This window comes from Hyaena hyaena, unplaced genomic scaffold (assembly GCF_003009895.1).
Source record: "Hyaena hyaena isolate Hyena2069 unplaced genomic scaffold, ASM300989v1 scaffold_167, whole genome shotgun sequence".
Lineage (NCBI taxonomy): Eukaryota > Metazoa > Chordata > Mammalia > Carnivora > Hyaenidae > Hyaena > Hyaena hyaena.
The window spans coordinates 70,837-88,593 of NW_024080798.1; the positions used below are offsets into that span (position 1 = coordinate 70,837).

Below are 17,757 nucleotides of genomic sequence, written 5' to 3' on the forward strand. Positions count from 1 at the left end.
GACACAGAATCCGGAACAGGCTCCAGGCTCTAAGCTAGCTGTCAGCACAGAGCCCGACACGGGGCTCAAACCCACGAACTGTGAGATCATGACCTGAGCCAAAGTCGGATGCTTAACCGACTGAGCCACCCAAACGCCCCCAGAATTCTAGTTTTTAAAAGGACACAACACAGTAAGTTCTCAATGGACTACAAGATGTTGGATTTAACAAACTGTCCTGATTTTCAGGATCATGGGTTAAGAGTACAGTACTTCTATTCACATTTTCTTCAAGAAAGTATGATGCTCATTATTAAGGTTTAATAAACAAGCATTTCTGCAAATCCGTTAAGTGGATATTCTCAAATGCGTGAGGCACGCCCAGCAGTTTCCAAGCTGGCCACCCCCAAGCGAGTGCCCACAGGACACAGACTTTTCTAGCAGAGCACAGCTCTGGTCAGGTCGCCAGCCCCTTCATCAGCACCGTAGCGATGACCGTAGGTAAGGTCATACTTCCAGTACATTGCCATGAAGTACTGTCGTTTGCAATAGGGCTCTGGTTTCTCAACCTTGATTATCTGTAGTTTGCTTACGTTCTTATCATGAATGAATGCTGAACTGTGTCAAATGATTTTCCATCGATTGAGATCATGTTCTCGCCTCTAACGTTACTGAGTCATTCTGATCAGCATGTAACTAAAATAGCATACTTCTCTCCCTTTGGTTTACAGTAAGAAGCCACTTCAACTCAGACTGCATGAAGCCTCAGATCTGCGCTGACGACTCCTCTCCCCGCATTCTCCTCTTTCAGCAAATCCGGCTCCCTCCACCGGCCCTGCCCCCATCATCAGGTTAAGTCAAATTGGGCCATTCCTCTGCTTAAAACCTCCAGTGACTTTCCATCTTTCTTCTCCTCGATATGTGCATGTTCTTCCTCTGGACTTACACATCACCTTCGAGGCCGTCAGTGACACCCCACCCATAGGAGAGCTCTTCATGCCCTAATTCACTCTGTCTCCTTTATCTGGTTTTAGATTTCGTTTTTCCTAGCACTTCTCCCCCATCTGACTCACAGGGTTTAAATTATATTTAAGGGAAAAAAAAAAAAACATAGAACAACTTTGTTTTCCTTACTTGTAGGGGTTTGCTGGGGGAAAACAGATCCCATTGCCAATACCGACATAGGTGGTTTTTTCTGATCACTGTCAGAGGAGATTGGTACATTCTGGAATCCAGGGTTTATCCTCTGTGGAAAAGCCTCAGAAACATATTTCTACTACAGGGAATATACTACGTTTAGTCACCGACTTCTGTATGACGTGTACTCTGTTTATTTTCATAGAGGGAGCTGTGTGTGCAAAGCCCAACGTGGGGCTCAAGGATCATGACCTGAGTTGAAATCAGATGCTTAACCGACTCAGGCACCCCATGTATGTACTCTTCTTTCTAAAATTCAGGAGACTTTTATATTTACCCCTATTTTAAAAGCTCAGATTTGAACTCAGGCTCTATCATCTCCGATTACGATTACTCTATGAAAGTGTATTTTTCGTAAGAAAAAAATTACTTGAAAGAAACAACAATGCGGTATTTATTCTACACAGTTGAACTGTAGTAAGCTATAAAAATTCCAAATCGTTATCTCTAAAGGAAATCCTTCGTTTACATGGTTTTACATATTAATTACTCTGGAAAGTTTCTGAACTCTGTTTAGTAGCAGATCTCCTTTCTTGATAGTTTCTTGGTACTGCCAGTTCTTGCTATCAGGTCTATAAATAAATTCAAGAAAAAAAATGAATTATTTACCAGTCACATTACTCCATAACAGTAGCTGACCTACTTTTAAAGGAAAACACTTAAGAATGCCCACCCCCTATTCTGCTACACAATTCACAGACATAACAGTACCTGTTCGTTTCCACGATTTCGTTTACTTTATCTATTTTGCAGTGTAGCCTCCCTGCAGCAATAAATCTGGAGAGTTCCCTATGAACAAGAGGGGGGAAAGGCATTAGTGTTAGCCTTACACGGAATTCTTACAAAATAAACTGCCCTAAATACATGCTTCCACGGTCTGTCCAGGTGACACTTCGTTTGCCTCCAATATGAGCGTGGCAGATGGTAGGCTCATCTGCAAAGATGAGAAATTTCACATTGAGTGAATGAAATTATTCATAAGCACATCTTTAAATCTTCAGAGAAAAGCCTGGAAATAGAAAAGCAAACTGGAGGGCAGGGGGCACCTGATGAAAACAAGAGCAGATGATACTCAGGTTTTTCAAAATCCTTGTGAACATGGAGGTGAACCTGAGAATATGCCCAGCTAAGTTAGGATGAACAATGCACAGATGGTTATTAGTCTGTTGTGACAAAGGAGTTCTGACTATATACAGTCATGACCCCGAACCTTAAAATGAAGCTACTTCAGCTGTCTAGAACACGGTAACACAGGACAAGCATGAGCAATGAAGCACTGTTGGAGATCGCCTACCAACACCGAGCGAGAAGTAAATGCTCAGAAATGTCCAAAAGCTGTATGAAAGACTTTACAATGCTACCAAAGAGAATATATGGGAAGATGACTCCTTTAAAATAAAAATCCTATGACCAGTTACTCTCCCATCTTGATCCGAGCACATGAACACCAACAAGAGACTAAATCTTAAATCTCTGACAAAGGTGCCATTTCAAATCCACGAGTAAAGGCTGGCTGAGAGTGGTGCCGAGGCAACTAATTATGACAAATCCCAGAAACCATATTTAAAACCCTTGATAAACCTGGTTCCGTAAAGAGAATTTCTACATAGGATCTCATCACCAAAACCAAGTCACTAACTAAACGACATGGACAGAAGATGTTGGCAGTGTAAATTAGGAAAAAGAAACCCACCAATCCGACAAATGGCTCATTAAAATGTGGGCAGAGTTATATACACAAGGAAGATCAACTTAACTCATTAAAAATATAAATCAAAGCTGTGCTGCCACCACACTGGGCAGAAGCAAGCGTGATGCAGTGCTGAGGGAGGTCTCACACGGACAGAAGAGCCAGTGGTATAATTAGATGAAAAAGTGTGTTACTTGGATTTGTGCTTTTAAAAGTATCAAGTATCATAACTAACTGCCACAGGCAGGCAGTGGTGAAAGACCCACTTTGCCTTCTATACTAGCTGTTGGAAGATTTTAAGCTAGAGGTGCAGCTAGCAGAACACAGCACACTCACATCTGTCTGATCCAACTGACTAAACTCACTTGTGTTCATTTTCCAAATACTGAAATAGTTCCATTTCCAGAGGTAGCTGCTAACCCATTTACACTATTACACTGGGGCTGAGGTTCAGAGAGAAACTTACACACGCCTTTACCACTGGCACAGCCTTAATGGTCCCACCCAGATCCAAAACGGGGAACCTGTGAAAGCACCTCTGATTTACAAACAAGCTCTAGAGACAAACTCTGACTCCAAATGCCCTGTGCTGACATCAGGACAGATGGCTCACCCCGGAGCCTGGCCGGGGAAGCCCAAGCTGCTTCCCACTCCCAGCACCCCCAGACTTCAGAGCCTCCCTTACCTGTGCCCGGACGTGACCCCACATGAGCTGCTGACTCCTCAAGCCTGGCTTTGAACACACTGCTTGTCTCCGTTCCTGTAGAGCTTTCAGACACGCTCCTGTATTTTTGGTGCCGTTTCTTCCACTGAGAAAACCCCCTCTTCCTTGCCACCCCAGCGAAATCTTAAAAATGCAATGACATCAAGTCTAAAGGGGCACAAGAAGCCATCTGTAGATATGTCTGTTTAGCAGGCACTTGAATCACATACAGGGGACTCCTAGGGATGCTCATTCGGACTACGCCACAAGAATCATCTGGGCACAGCCTCCCTGCTGGTTACAACAACACAACTTCTCTCCTGAGGCCCTAAGTTTGCATTCAAGTCCCATTTCCCTGCTTTAGACTCAAGCCACTCTTCCTCTCCTCTGTGCCAATCCCACATGTACTCCTCTTCCCAGCCGTGAAGACTTCCCCGAGCCCTCACACGTGACTCCAGCACGGAGCGCACGCAGGCATGATGGGCTGAGGTCTTACTGAACAGATAACCTAAAACCAGCTCTGCATCCCAGGTTTCAAACAGAAGCCCTATCAACACAAAATGGTGGAACACAGTTCATGGGTTTCTACCCTTAAACCTGCCAACAGAGTAGTGTTGCCTCAAATAATGGCCCCTTTCCATTCTCCAGCAGTTCCTAAGGAAGTGGAAGACTGATGTAACTTACTAGTAACTCAGACCCTTCTTAAAGAGAGAAATAAAAAGAATCCAGGAAAACCCAGATGTGAACTGGGTGTCAGAAATTTAAAACCAGGCCTTCCTAGGTAACAACTAGAGCTGTGTGTTTTGCCTTTAGAGCTGGTCTGGAAGCATGAAGGAAAGAGTTAGATAGCGTCTGAAATACACCATCTAGAATTCAGGTCATCGCAATGACTAAATGACACATTCCTGCTGCTTTACTGCACCTTATCCACAATTTCATTTTGAGCCCCAAACAGCCCCAAGTAGTGAAGGCCGGATCACCTCCGTGGCACAGTTAAGAAACTGAGGAAGGGACAGAATCAGACCGAGGCCACACAGCTATTCAGGGGCAGACCGGGAAGCAGCCAGGCCCCCCTGGTCTTGCACGCATTACTCACCTTGGTAAGCCGCTCCTTCCCCAGCGAGTCCTGAAAATCCCATTCATAACGGCCACCCCCCATTGCAGGAACCAACTCTCCTGGGCCGTCCTGACCAGACTTGAATTTCACAGACAAGTTCAATTCAGAACCGAAACCATCCCAGGCATCCCAGCCTTCTATTTTGGTAAGGATAATCTTTAAAATGCAAACAAAACAATCACGGCCTTTTTTCTTTCCAAGGAAGAACATGAGGGGGTTTCTGATAGTCATGGCTCAGTAGAGGAGCTTAGGTCATCCTGAAGATGTGCCTCTCTCACCCAGATGTAGACATTACCTCCAAACAAGCCCACGAACAAACACTGCAATGCACTCTGAAGTGATTAGGGATGGAACGTACTGGTGTCTGAAACGTACTTTGAAGTGGTTGAAACGTAACGACGTGCAGATACGGAATTAACCACATATAACAAAATGTTAATTATACGATCAACACTGTAACCCTTAACATCTCCTACATATTTGAAATTTTTCATTATAAATGCAAAAAATCAAACCCCTAAAAAAGAATTTTCTTTTTTAAATGAAATATGTATAGCAAACATGATTTAACGTTACCATATTTATCATTGTGGGCCACTGTCGCCTATCGTGAACATTTCTAAGACCTGTATTTGGGAAGCACCTGTATTTGATCCAGACCCCCTAAGGACAGCACATGTTCTGAAGGTGTCCTCCTCCCACCCCCATCCAGGCCAAGAGCTACTGTACTCAACAGCCCAACTAGTGCCCCGGCCCCCTTGGGTGGGGGTGGGGGGTGTGTGTGTGACACAGCATGAAACCACATCACTCTCCGCTTCAGATCCTCCTGAGGCCCCCACAGGACCTTGATTAAAACCGCAGCTCCAGGGGCGCCTGGGTGGCTTAGTCGGTTAAGCGTCCGACTTTCGCTTGGGTCATGGTCTCGTGGTTCGTGGGTTCGGGCCCCACGTCGGGCTCTGTGCTGACTGCCAGCTCAGAGCCTGGAGCCTGTTTTAGTCTGTGACTCCCTCTCTCTCTGACCCTCCCCTGCTCACGCTGTCTCTCTCTCTCCTAGAAATAAATTAAAAAAATGTTAAAAAAAAAAAAAAAAAACAAAAAACCGCAGCTCCAGACCGTGGCCTACCAAGCCCCGCACAAACAGCTGCCTGCCTCTCCACAGCGCCTCCTCAACCCCCAATACGCTGCAGCCACGCACCTTTCTGTTCCATCATCTCTGCAGATTCTATCTCAGTTTACCTTATGTACTGGTTTTCTTGCTAACTCTCCCCAGAGTATTAAAGTCCATGACAACAAGGACCTGAAACCGTGCTAAACGCAGAATAATGGCTTAGCAAGTATCTGAGGAATCACTGATTCAAAGGCTAAAAGTCCCATTTTTTTTTTTTTTTTTAACAACTAATGTGACCAGAATTGCAGCAGTAGCCAAAAAAACTGAGGCATTAGGAGAAGGTTGGACCTTAATGTGAGACGTACGAGAGACACCGGAGCCACTACGGTAGCAGCCGTGTCGTACACAGAGCAGGAAGCCAATGCTGCTGTGATAACAACTGCTCCTTACAACCTTTTGCAAAATCACTTAGCCTCACCTCAACTCCGTATCCTCATCTGTCAATAAAGGGGGCATGTCATGAAGGCAGAAATGACAGATGATTGTTTTGATAATATTTAAGACAGACTTTTTTATAATTGAGGGAAGCAATGTCAATGGAGAAAACATACAAGCTGACACATAACTTTAAGAGATCTACATTAACATAAACTTAAATGTCATTAAACTTACTGATCAATGAATTCCACACCAACACCAAAGGCTTCTGCCATATAGCCAAGAGTTAATGACCTATAGGATTCCAGCAGCTGGCTGTATGCATGAATTCTCATCTCTCTTACGTAGTATCGATAATGAGGAGCAAAGAGCCAGTCCTTTTTCATTTCCTGTTCCACAACAGCTGCAATGAATAAGATGACAAATTATGAGAGAAACCAGAGAACATATCTGTAACATAAGAATTAACAGCCTTCATTATAAAGAGCTCTTAGAAGTCACTAGGAGAGGTAAAATATACATAGGATACTAATGAGCAATCCACACAAACAACTATTTCACTACATAACCAGTACATGTCACAGCTCTGAAGAGTAAGGCTATGGCAGTAAACCAAACGCCAAGATCCCTGCTGCCACAGAAACTAAGTTTTCAAAGAGCAGAGATAGATGAATACACAAGACATTCTTCTTGAATAAGAAATCCTATGTAGAAAATAAAAGAGCGAGGGGCGCCTGGGTGGCTCAGTTGGTGAAGTGTCTGACTTCGGCTCAAGTCATGATCTCGCAGTCTGTGAGCTCGAGCCCTGCACCAGGCTCTATGTTGACAGCTCAGAGCCTGGAGCCTGCTTAAGATTCTGTGTGTGTGTCTCTCTCTCTGTCTCTCCCCTGCTCATGCTCAGTGTCTCTATTCCAAAATTAAACATAAAAAAAAAAGACTGATACACTAGTGACTAGGAGGTCTTGCGGTGGTTTGGAGCAGACAGGGAACCCCTCTGAGGAAGCAGCCAAACAGGAGGCGGCACATAGCAATGCCAATAATGCAGAAGTCCCAAGGCAGGGAGAGCCAGGTCAGCCCCCGAATAGAGAGGAGGACAGATTCAGAGTACAGAAGCATGGAGACAGCTACGGGGAGATGAAAGGTGAGCAAGACCAAAAACTCAAAAATATACTTAATGTTCCCGTCTTTGACAAGATGCAAATCCCTGGAGAAGGAGAACCGTTTTGTTTCCTGGTTTGGGAGGCCTTTTGCAGGGGGAGGGAAAGGGAGATTCACAGTATTCCTGTGGATTCACCTATTAGACATGCAAGTGAAGACGCCATGGACACATTTAGGCATGGGTCTGGCGCTCACTGTAGAGTCTGAGGCTGGAGACATGAATGTGGAAATCACTGCCATCCAGATGTACTTGATGACAGAATGAAGACAGAGACAGGAACAATGACCAAGTCCGAGGCAGTCACTGAGAGGTCTAACAAAGGATGAGGTGGTAGGTCTCAGGAAAACAAAGGTGTGGTATTGTTCGAGAGAACAAAGATGGGGCGTGAGGCAAAGGCTGGTAGACGTCAAAGGAGAGGAGGAGGAGTGAGGCAACACATGATTTATCAACATGGAAATCAAGGGCCGTAAAACAAAATGCTAATTCACATGAAGAATAAAATAAATGCATAAATATCAAGTCATTATGTTGTACAGCTTAAGCTTATACGTTATTACATGTCGTATCTCAGTAAAACTGGAAAATACATCAAGAAAACCTAGGGAAGAGAAAGGGAAGAAAACTGTTGGTCAGGATGGGTCACATCCATAAGCCTAACATAAAACGTCTTCTATGACTTATATGCCATTTAAAAGACGACTGAAGAGTTAAAAAAAACTGTCCCTGAAAACAAGCAAGAAACGAATAAAGTATCAAAGTAATTATTTTCCTCCTCTCAGACTGGCTAAGAGAACGGGGGCCAGGGGACAGGATCTCTTCAAATGATGTAAATAGAGAGTAGAAATGGTCTATACATAAAATAAATCATGAGGACAGGGAACACAGTAATGTATTAAAACTTTGTATGGTGACAGACAGTAATGAGATTTGTATGGTGATCATTTCACAATGTATATAAACATTAAGTCACTATGCTGAACACCTGAAATTGACATGGTATGTCGGCGTCACTTCAATAAAAATGTTGGGTAAATGTACACTGGCACCATATGTCTGCAGGGCAACAGTGATGGAGATTTGTGTTTACACTTGGTAAAATTCATTTTCTTGGATTTTTTCCTAAGGAAACAAGTGGAAATAGAAAAAACGAATTATAAGAGAATGTTCAAAACAGAGTTGCTCACAACAGGAGAAAACTGTCAACAGCATAATTTTTGTTTCAGTAGAGCACAAATTATGGCACATCCAACACAGGGAAATAGAAGGTCTTTTAAAAGGGTAACCAGAACCTCCAAGGAGCTACAAATGCAGCGTCTGATACGTGATGGCTACTTACAAATACTCACTGATTCAATGACCAACTATTTTCATAGAGACATGAAAAGATATTCACATTATACTGTGAAGAGTAAAAAAAAAAAGCTACTTAGAAAACAGCATGTAAACTACACCCAAGTAAGTTTAGCGGTGGTGTTACGTGCCTGTACCTCTGGAGACAAATGTCCCAGAAGGACACGTGGGAAACCAGACAGCAGCAAACATGTCTAGAGAAAGGACCCTGGCAAGCATCTGTGAGGGAGAGCCTTTTTCTTCTTTAAATGACACTGTTTGAAATTTCTCTATGCATATGTGTAACCTTGGTTTTTGGTATGTTGTTTTCCACTTGTTAAAGTACATTTGAATGAATAAAAGATTTGGAAAGCTATATAAAATGATTCTCTTTGGAAGAATTTCATGAGTGAACACATGTATGGATTCGGGAATAGGATTTAGGATTTTGTTTTTAATTTTAAAAACATTGCATGTTATCTAGAAAAAGATGCAGTTTCCTTTTTCAAACAAAACACTGTAAAACACACACAATGAACACCTGGAGAAGCAAAAAGGCTCACAAAACCCAATAAACCCTACATGTCTCACTATCCTAGAGAGAAGAAATGGTACAAATAACGACTTGGTCATCAAAGCAAATTTAACCATCCTGTCTTCTGGCCTTTAAAGTATCTGGAAAAGGTGTTAATTTGGTAGAGATAAAAATGGTCATCAACAGTGTTTACATAAAAGAGTGCCATTAGGCAGAGAAGGACAGACACCGTGTTTTCCCTCATATGTGGAACAGGAGAAACTTAACAGAGGACCATGGGGGAGGGGAAGGGGAAAAAATAGTTAAAGAGAGGGAGGGAGGCAAACCATAAGAGACTCTCAAATACTGAGAACTGAGGGGAGCTGGGGGAGAGGGGGAAATGGGTGATGGGCATGGAGGAGGGCACTTGTCGGGATGAGCACTGGATGTAATATGGAAACCAACTTGACAATGAACTATTTTAAAAAAAAAAAGTGCCATTAGAGATGGGGAGCAAAGGAGGTTAATACCTTCATCATTCAGTTTCCAAAGCCATCAATTTCATATACTAGGACAGTATTTTTTCTTCAGTTTTTTGTTAAATTACTGATTTCATTAGTGCAACAGACATTTGCACAGAGCACTGTGCATGTACTGGTGGTCAAGTTCATTATGAAGATTAAAAAAAACCAATCTCCCAATAATTCTAGTTAGCAGAAGGGATAAGCTGCAAGGAAGAACCAAATAATGTGCTATTATAAAAATGGGGCATATGACCAGTAAGCACGCAAGAGGTTCAAGATCAGAGAGATCAGAGGCAGAGAAATGTCAAAAACACCTCAATACCCATCAAGATGCCAATAATCAAAAAGACACAGTAACAAGTACTGGATGTGAGGAAACAAACTCACAGCTGCTGGTAGAAACTTAAAATGGTACAGCTGCTTTGGAAAACAGCTTAGCAGTTCCTGAAAAATTAAAGAGTTACCCTATTATCCAGGAGTTTCACTATTAAGTATATCTACACAGGTGAGAAAGGGAAACACAGGTCTACACAAAACACACACAAATGCCCATCACAGATGAAAAGGAGAGACAACCCAATGTCCATCAACTGATGAAGGATTTTAGAAACGGAGTCTCTCTGGGGCACCTGGGTGGCTTAGTCGGTTAAGCGTCTGACTTTTGCTCAGGTCATGATCTCGCAGTTCGTGGGTTCGAGCCCCGCGTCGGGCTCTGTGCTGACTGCCAGCTCAGAGCCTGGAGCCTGTTTCAGTCTGTGACTCCCTCTCTCTCTGACCCTCCCCTGCTCACGCTGTCTCTCTCTCTCTCTCCTAGAAATAAATAAAACATTAAAAAAAAAGAAAAAAGAAAAAGAAACAGAGTCTCTCCACACAGGAGTATCATTCAGCCACAAAACTAAACGGGGCGCTGGTGTATCTATGCCACAACATGGAGGACTCATGAAATGGGCAAAGGAAACCAGACACAACGTGCTGCGTGTGATTGATGCCATTTATATGAAACAGCAGAGTAAGAATATGCAAATCCATGGAGACAGAAAGATTAGGGGTAGCTGGGGAGGAACGGGAAGTGACTGCTCAATGCGTACGGATTTCCTTTCAGAGTGTGAAGATGTTGAGGAATTAATGATGACTGCACAACCTTGTCAATAAAGCCACCAAATTTCATACTTGAAATGGGTGAATTTTATGGTATGTAATTTATATCTCTGTAAAAAGAGGAAGGGGCATAAAATAAGAGCTCCTCAGGAATGCAGGGAAGGAATTCATTCTGACTGAAGAAGGGAGAGGCCCCGCATTTAAGCACAATAAAGACCAGATCCACAAGCATGAAAAAGGAAGAAAGATCCTTTTGCAGTACGACCTGTGTGCAAACACACCTGAGCGAGTGTGCATGAGAAGGTGAGGCCGCGCAGGGAATGCATCACACTAATGGCTGTTTCCGTGTTACACAGGGTAGGATGCACAAATCCTCATAAAGCAGCCTAACTTTTAATGCATACAGAAAGCACTCCATAAACATGGGGCCAAAACCCACTTCAAAAATTGGCATGGATGGGAGTCCCACCCCAAGGCTATCTATTTAACTAAATACTTTCTGGAATTTGCGGCATCAACAAGGAAACATATCAATGCCAAGCTCTTCAAATTTCAGGAAAATCATTTAGGAAGGACCTCTGAGTTGACTTGATGCAAGGCAAGGCATTTTTTTTTTATCATCTTACTAATTTGTGCTCATCAACAGAAAACCAAATGACCATGAAGGAGGGGGACAACAGGAAAAGCAAGCAAGTTTGGGCAGGATCACTGAACTGCTTTTGGAGGGATACCACCAGCCCTTGAAAATGATCGGCAGATCAGCACAAAGACGGCCACAGTGCATACAGAATAACTCACTGCTTAATTCAAGGCTCAGTATTAACCCAACAGGAAATGAAGGATTCCTCACATCTTTCCCGTAAAACTCAATACTTCTAACTATGTGCTCACTTCTAACTTACCCCCCCTTAAGACTAAACCAGGGGTCTAGCAAACTTCCTCAGCAAAGAGCCAGATAGTGAACATTTTGAAGCCCCTGAGGCACAAAGCCCTCTGTCTCTGTTCTTCAAAAAAATTTGAAACAGGAGCTCAGGTCATGATGTCACAGAGATAGAGTCTCACATCAGGATCTGTGCTGGGCGTGGAGCCTGCTTGGTATTATTCACCCCCCCCACCCCACCCCCAGCACAGGTGCACTCTCTCAAAATAAACTTAAAAAACATTTCTGAAGCATACCTTTAACAATATGAACATCAATGCTGCCTATTGAGATATGTAAAAACAAGTCACAGTCTGCTAACCCCACCCCCTAAACAACAGGGGCAAGACATGAGCCACACTGACCACAGACCTGCAGCTACGGGCAGTGGAACCACATGCACGAATAATCATCTTAGTTAGCTGCACACCGGGTCGGGATTGAGAGGAAGACAGGAAACCGACACAAGCAGCTCCATCCTCACCTAAGGACTGGAAGAACACCGAGTAACGACATTCGTAGAGGGAAAACAGATACTGCCGGACGGCAGGAAGACTGTGCAGCACCTCCAGGATCTCTGCGCCCTTAATCACCTACAGATGGAAGAGAAACACAAATGTGTGTTTTCATGGGTACTTGAGCTAGAAAAGCAGGGAGTGATTCTTAAATAGGAGTAGTAAAGACTCAGGCGTTACCTTTTCCCTGAGATCCGGTCTTTCTAAGGCAATCATGCTGACATAGACCGTGTAAGTCACGAAGGTTTTATAATCCATAAGTTCATAGGATGTGAATGTGGACACTGTGTCAAGGAAGAGTTCGGCTGCCTGTTTGAAATCCCGAATAGCCACACAGTAAAGACCTTGGTATACTTTTAGGCGGTTTCTTCTGTCCCAATCTCCTCCTTCCTCTATTAAGCTACAAATAAAAAATAGTAAGGTCACAATCTGGAAACAGACAAGGCCACTTTTTATCCATTCCGTGTTATTTTCAAAGAGAAAACAACAACTCGAATCAAAAGGAAATATTTAAAGAAAATATTTTACTAAATAAATACTTGCATCATTTGACCCAATTTATTAGTTTTAAGTGAAAGAGGCAAATTTCTTATATCAGTCTCTTATATTTATAACATAATTGAAAGGTAATATATCCCCATCGTTAAAAAGTACCTTTTGGCCTTCTCTGTGTTTCGTGTGATGAGATCATTATCCATATAAAATAAGCCAATCCTAAGAAGATAAAACACAATATCCAGCCGGTGCCCCAAGGCCACGGTTTTGTCATAAGTCTTGCGAAAGGCTGTCAGAGCACCCTCCTGTCAACAGAAGCAAGACAACCGGTGAGAAAAGTTAAAAGTTTCAAAAGCTATCAGCTGTCTGGAATTTTCTTAACAAGGGATAGGAGCAGGGATAAAATGAGAGCACCACAAACTGGTGACTGGCGAAATGGGTGATAACTGCATGGGGTTCATTGTACTTCTCTCTCCACTTGTAGAAAAAATACATCAAATATATGCCCAGGCATATACTTAACACTATAAAAAATAACGGAAGAAAAATACAATTGTTTCAATATTCTTTGCTCCACATTTTCAGTATTTCCCCCTTAATTAGAGAACACTACTTTATTGTAAATTATCACACTACTTAAAAGGTGATGAAAACTTTCCCTTAATCATCGACTATGAGAATACAAAGGAGTATTTAACTATACAATTTTAGATTAAAGCACTGTGGAATAAAATGTTTTGTTTTTTAAGTTTATGTACTTTGAAAGAGAACACGAGCTGGGGAAGCGCAGAGAGAGAGGGAGAGAGAATCCCAAGAGGGATCCACACTGCCCCCTTAAAACTCAACGCAGGGCTTAAATTCACTAACCGTGAGATCACATCCTGAGCTGAAATCTAGAGCCAGACTCTTAACCGACTGAGCCATGCAGGGGCCTCTAAAATGTTTCTATGGCTTTAAAAACTCAAACATGAATAAAATCATTTGTTTATACTTAGTACTTGTTTTGTTTTAATGTTTATCTCTGAGAGAGAGGGCACCAGTGTGTGTGCAAGAGGGAGAAGGGCAGAGCATCCAAACTGGGCTTTATTCTGACAACGCACAGCCCGACATGGGGCTCAAACTCATAAACGCTGAGACCATAAACGTAACCGAAATCAGCCACTTAACCCACTAAGCCAGCCAGGCGTCCCTATACTTGGTACTTCTTAGTATGTGTCTGGCCTTATTTTATGTAATTATAAATTACACCTAATAAATTAATACTTGGAGCTAGCAAGATAGTAATGGGCACAGCAGACACTCAGCTCTTGGTTTCTAAGTACAATCCCTTCCTACCCTGAGAAACGGATGAGTCCAGGTTTGGAGAGTAAAAATAACAGGTGAGCCTGTAACATCCTGTGGTATGAGAAAATAAGGATGACCAAGGAGATGTCAGACAAAGAAACCTTCTTGAAGAGCTTCTGCTAACACAAGGGTAACAAAATGAGCTCCATAAAGAATAAGAACTGTAATCAACGGTAACACAGTGAATAATAAAAATCCATTAAATAAGAGTAAATCATACATTAAACATGAGAGTAGGGGCGCCCAGGTAGCTCAGTTAAGTGACTGACCTATGATTTTGGCTCAGGCCATGATCTCAAGGTTCATGAGTTCGAGGTCCCAGTTGGGCTCTGTGCTGACAGTGCAGAGCCTGCTTGGGATTCTCTCTCCCTCCCTCTCTGCCCCTCCCCTGCTCACGTTCTCCCCACCCCCAAAAAATAAACATTTTTTAAAAATGAGAGTAAATGGGAGGGAAAAAACAAAACAAACTTACTTAATAAACTAGGAAAATGATATGAGCACATCACCAATGTATAACCGCTGATGTTGACTCAACCACGTCCTCCCTGAAACTCAAGTCCAGAATCAAAAGCTTTAAGTTTCTCATTCACGTGTAATAACATATCCTCTTTGAAACCAACTCACACAACTGAGAAAAACAAACTATGAACTATTTTTAAACTGTTGTGAATTTTCCAAATTTTTAGTGACCAGATATTAAATTTATCTAAGAAAAAACTGGCTTTAAACCTAAAGTAACAGTAATTCTTATCATTACATTTAAGCACTCTGTCCCAGGTACTAGGCTAAGCTCTCTGTCCCCATCTTTCATCCTCATAAGTACAAACTGTTGTTATCCCCATTTTACAGATGAGGAAATGGAGGGTTCAGTAAATTGTAATTACTGACACCAGAATCTAAGCCAGGCAATCTGATCCAAGAACCCAAACTATTCCACTGTTTTCTACTGATGCCACAACATCTGTCATCTAAATACTTCAGGATGCCCGGCTTAAATTTAATGACATTCAAAGCCCATTCTCATACCCAATGTTAGCACAGCTGCTAAATTAAAAATTCAAAAGACCCAGTACCTGTAGGTATTCTTCTCATGCACCGATAGGAAAGAAGAAATCAGGTGGCCTGATACGTGAAAGAACTAGCCACACGTAGGAAGACAAAAATCCTTCCTTGTCCCAAGAATTTCATGTCCCACAATATACTCCAGAGAACATGCGTGTGCACACACAAGGAGGCACAGCCAGCACAAACAGCTGGCAAGGACACACACGGCCACTTATGGCAGCTGAGCCAAGGAAGCTGTGGCACAGCCCTACAGCGGACGACTAGCTAGCAGTCAGCCAGAATGAGCAAGGTTTACGGACCTTAACATGGAAACACGACGACGTAATGCCAAATGGAAAAGTAAACAGGACAACATGACTACGCTAAGATCCCATTTATTTAAACCAATGTAAGTCATCTCTACGGGGGCTCAAACTCACAACCTTGAGAGCAAGGGTCCCATGCTCCATGGGGCCAGCCAGATGCCCCTAAAAAGTTTTTAATTTTTTCTTAAATGTTTATTTTGAGAGAGAGAGAGAGAGAGAGAGAGAGAGAGAGGAGAGAGAACAAACAGGAGAGAGGCAGAGAGAGGGGGAGACACAGAATCTGAAACAGGCTCCAGGCTCGGAGCTGTCAGCACAGAGCTCAACATGGGGCTCAACCCCACGAACCAGGAGATCATGCCCTGAATAGAAGCCGGATGCTCAACCGACTGAGCCACCCAGGTGCCCCTAAAAAGTTTTTTTGTAAACATAATACTACCCAATTTCTAAAGGAGACCTTTCAGGAGGCAGAGAAAGAAGAGAAATCAAATAGAACTCCAGCATTAACTGTAATGTTCAGTTTCTTATAAGGAGACAATTACTTCTACAAAAAATAATAATTTCTTAAAGTCACCAGAAGAGCCGGAGCTTTCCAACCGAGGTGAGAAAGGCCACTACTACGAACGATCCCATTTTTGTCAAAGCGGTAAACCCGAGGGTCTGCACCTGCACTTGCACCTTTCCTGGCCGGAGAGACGCCACACACCTGACAGCGTGTAGCAGTGAAACTTCTTCACTCGATTTTGTGCTCATTCACTAGGCCAGCTAAGGACATCACCTTCGTATTGTAAGTGAGACATGATTAACCTAGAATAGTGTTTACTTGTGGCTATAGAAGGGGGGAGTTAATTTTTTAAGCGAGACCTAGAACCTAGAACAGCGCTTACCTGCGACTATTGGGGGGGTGGGGGGCGGCGAGGCACCGCCTCGGCTCACCTTGTCGCCTATCCGGCACAGGTACTCGGCCTTCGCCATCATGGCATCCCGGATCTCGCTCTCTCCCAGATTCTTCTCTGCGTCTTCCAGCTCCTCGTCCAAACGTTTCAGCTCTTCCTCATTCGCCTTCTTCATTTTACTGAGCAGGTCCGTATCCATCTGCCAGTCGAGGGATTTGCACAGGGCTTCGTAGTAAGGAGCCATGTCTGAGAGCCAGAAAGAGGGATGTGACTTAGGAGTGACTTCGGGTGACTTCCTGTCGCCCACACCCTGGGGGCTCGCCCGCCACGCTCCTCCCCATCACCGGGAAGGCCTGGGGACAGAGGCCGGCGGGGCCCAGGGCAATCCTGGCTGCCTCCTGATCGCTTCTGTCCCACACAAGCCTCCAAACAGCGAAAGGGAGCCAGTCTGCACACACACTCCGCCAGGTCTGTGTGAGGCTACAGGGCCCGGGGGCCACGGCCTGCGAGGCACGGCTCCGCGACCCCAGACTCCCCCGCCTGCAGGGCTGCCAAAGACCGCACGTCCAGAGCCTTTCCCGTGTGCCTGGCCCGCAGCCCGGCACCTCGGGACCTGCGCCCCCAGGCTGCCTTCCGACGCCAAGGGCCGCCCCGCACGCAGTCCCCTCCGAGAGCACGGCAGGGGGGGCCGCGAGGGCACCCCCCAACCCCCCACCCCCGCGAGACAACGTCCCGAGACACCGAGAAGGCGAGCCTGGCCTGCGGGGGCCCGGCACAGGGCGCCCCGAGCCCCTTCCGGGAACAGGCCCGCGGGCTCCGGGGCGCGGGGCCCGCCCGGGCCTAGGCCGCTGACTCGGCGCTCGCGCGGGCCTCACTATTGTCCCGGACGGCCGCCATCAGCTCGTCGCGCACGGCCGCGTCCCCGCGGTGCTCGGGCAGGCTGAGCAGGAACCGCAGCTGCGCGATGCGCAGGTCGGGGTTCTTGGGGAGACCCTCCTCCTCGAGGTTCTCCAGCGGCATCTCGGCGGCGGCGGCAGCGGCGGACGGCGGGCGACTAGCCGGCGCTGACCCGCGGCGGCTGCGGCAGCGGAAGCGGGAGCAGTCGGCGAGGGCGCCCGGCAGCCTCCCGCCCGGCTTCCGGTCCCGGCTCAGCCTCCGCCAGCGGCGCCCTCTGCTGGACGCGCTATGGAACACTTCACCCGGCGTGAGCGCCGGCGCCCTCGTGTGGTCACAAAAGGCTTTCCCTCGCTTTCGGCCCCCTCCGGTCACAGTATGCTAGAGGCCCAACTGCCAAGTTCGACTTTCCGAACCTCTCCCTCCCTCCCTTTTTAGCTAGTCTACTTTTCATCCCCTTCGTCAGTGACA

At 44.8% G+C, this 17,757-nt stretch overlaps 1 protein-coding gene across 1 annotated transcript; it reads right to left on the minus strand.

Moving 5' to 3' along the window:
- Window positions 1-1,546: 1,546 nt before the first annotated feature.
- Window positions 1,547-17,483, minus strand: PSMD6 (proteasome 26S subunit, non-ATPase 6). The gene is made up of 8 exons (XM_039240059.1): window positions 17,268-17,483; window positions 16,433-16,638; window positions 12,945-13,090; window positions 12,471-12,690; window positions 12,260-12,368; window positions 6,467-6,635; window positions 1,888-1,965; window positions 1,547-1,748 (listed from the first exon to the last, which is right to left on the minus strand). Exons 1-8 carry the CDS (start codon window positions 17,410-17,412, stop codon window positions 1,652-1,654), a joined length of 1,170 nt encoding a protein of 389 aa, XP_039095990.1. The 5' UTR covers window positions 17,413-17,483; the 3' UTR covers window positions 1,547-1,651.
- Between the last annotated feature and the right edge of the window lie 274 nt (window positions 17,484-17,757).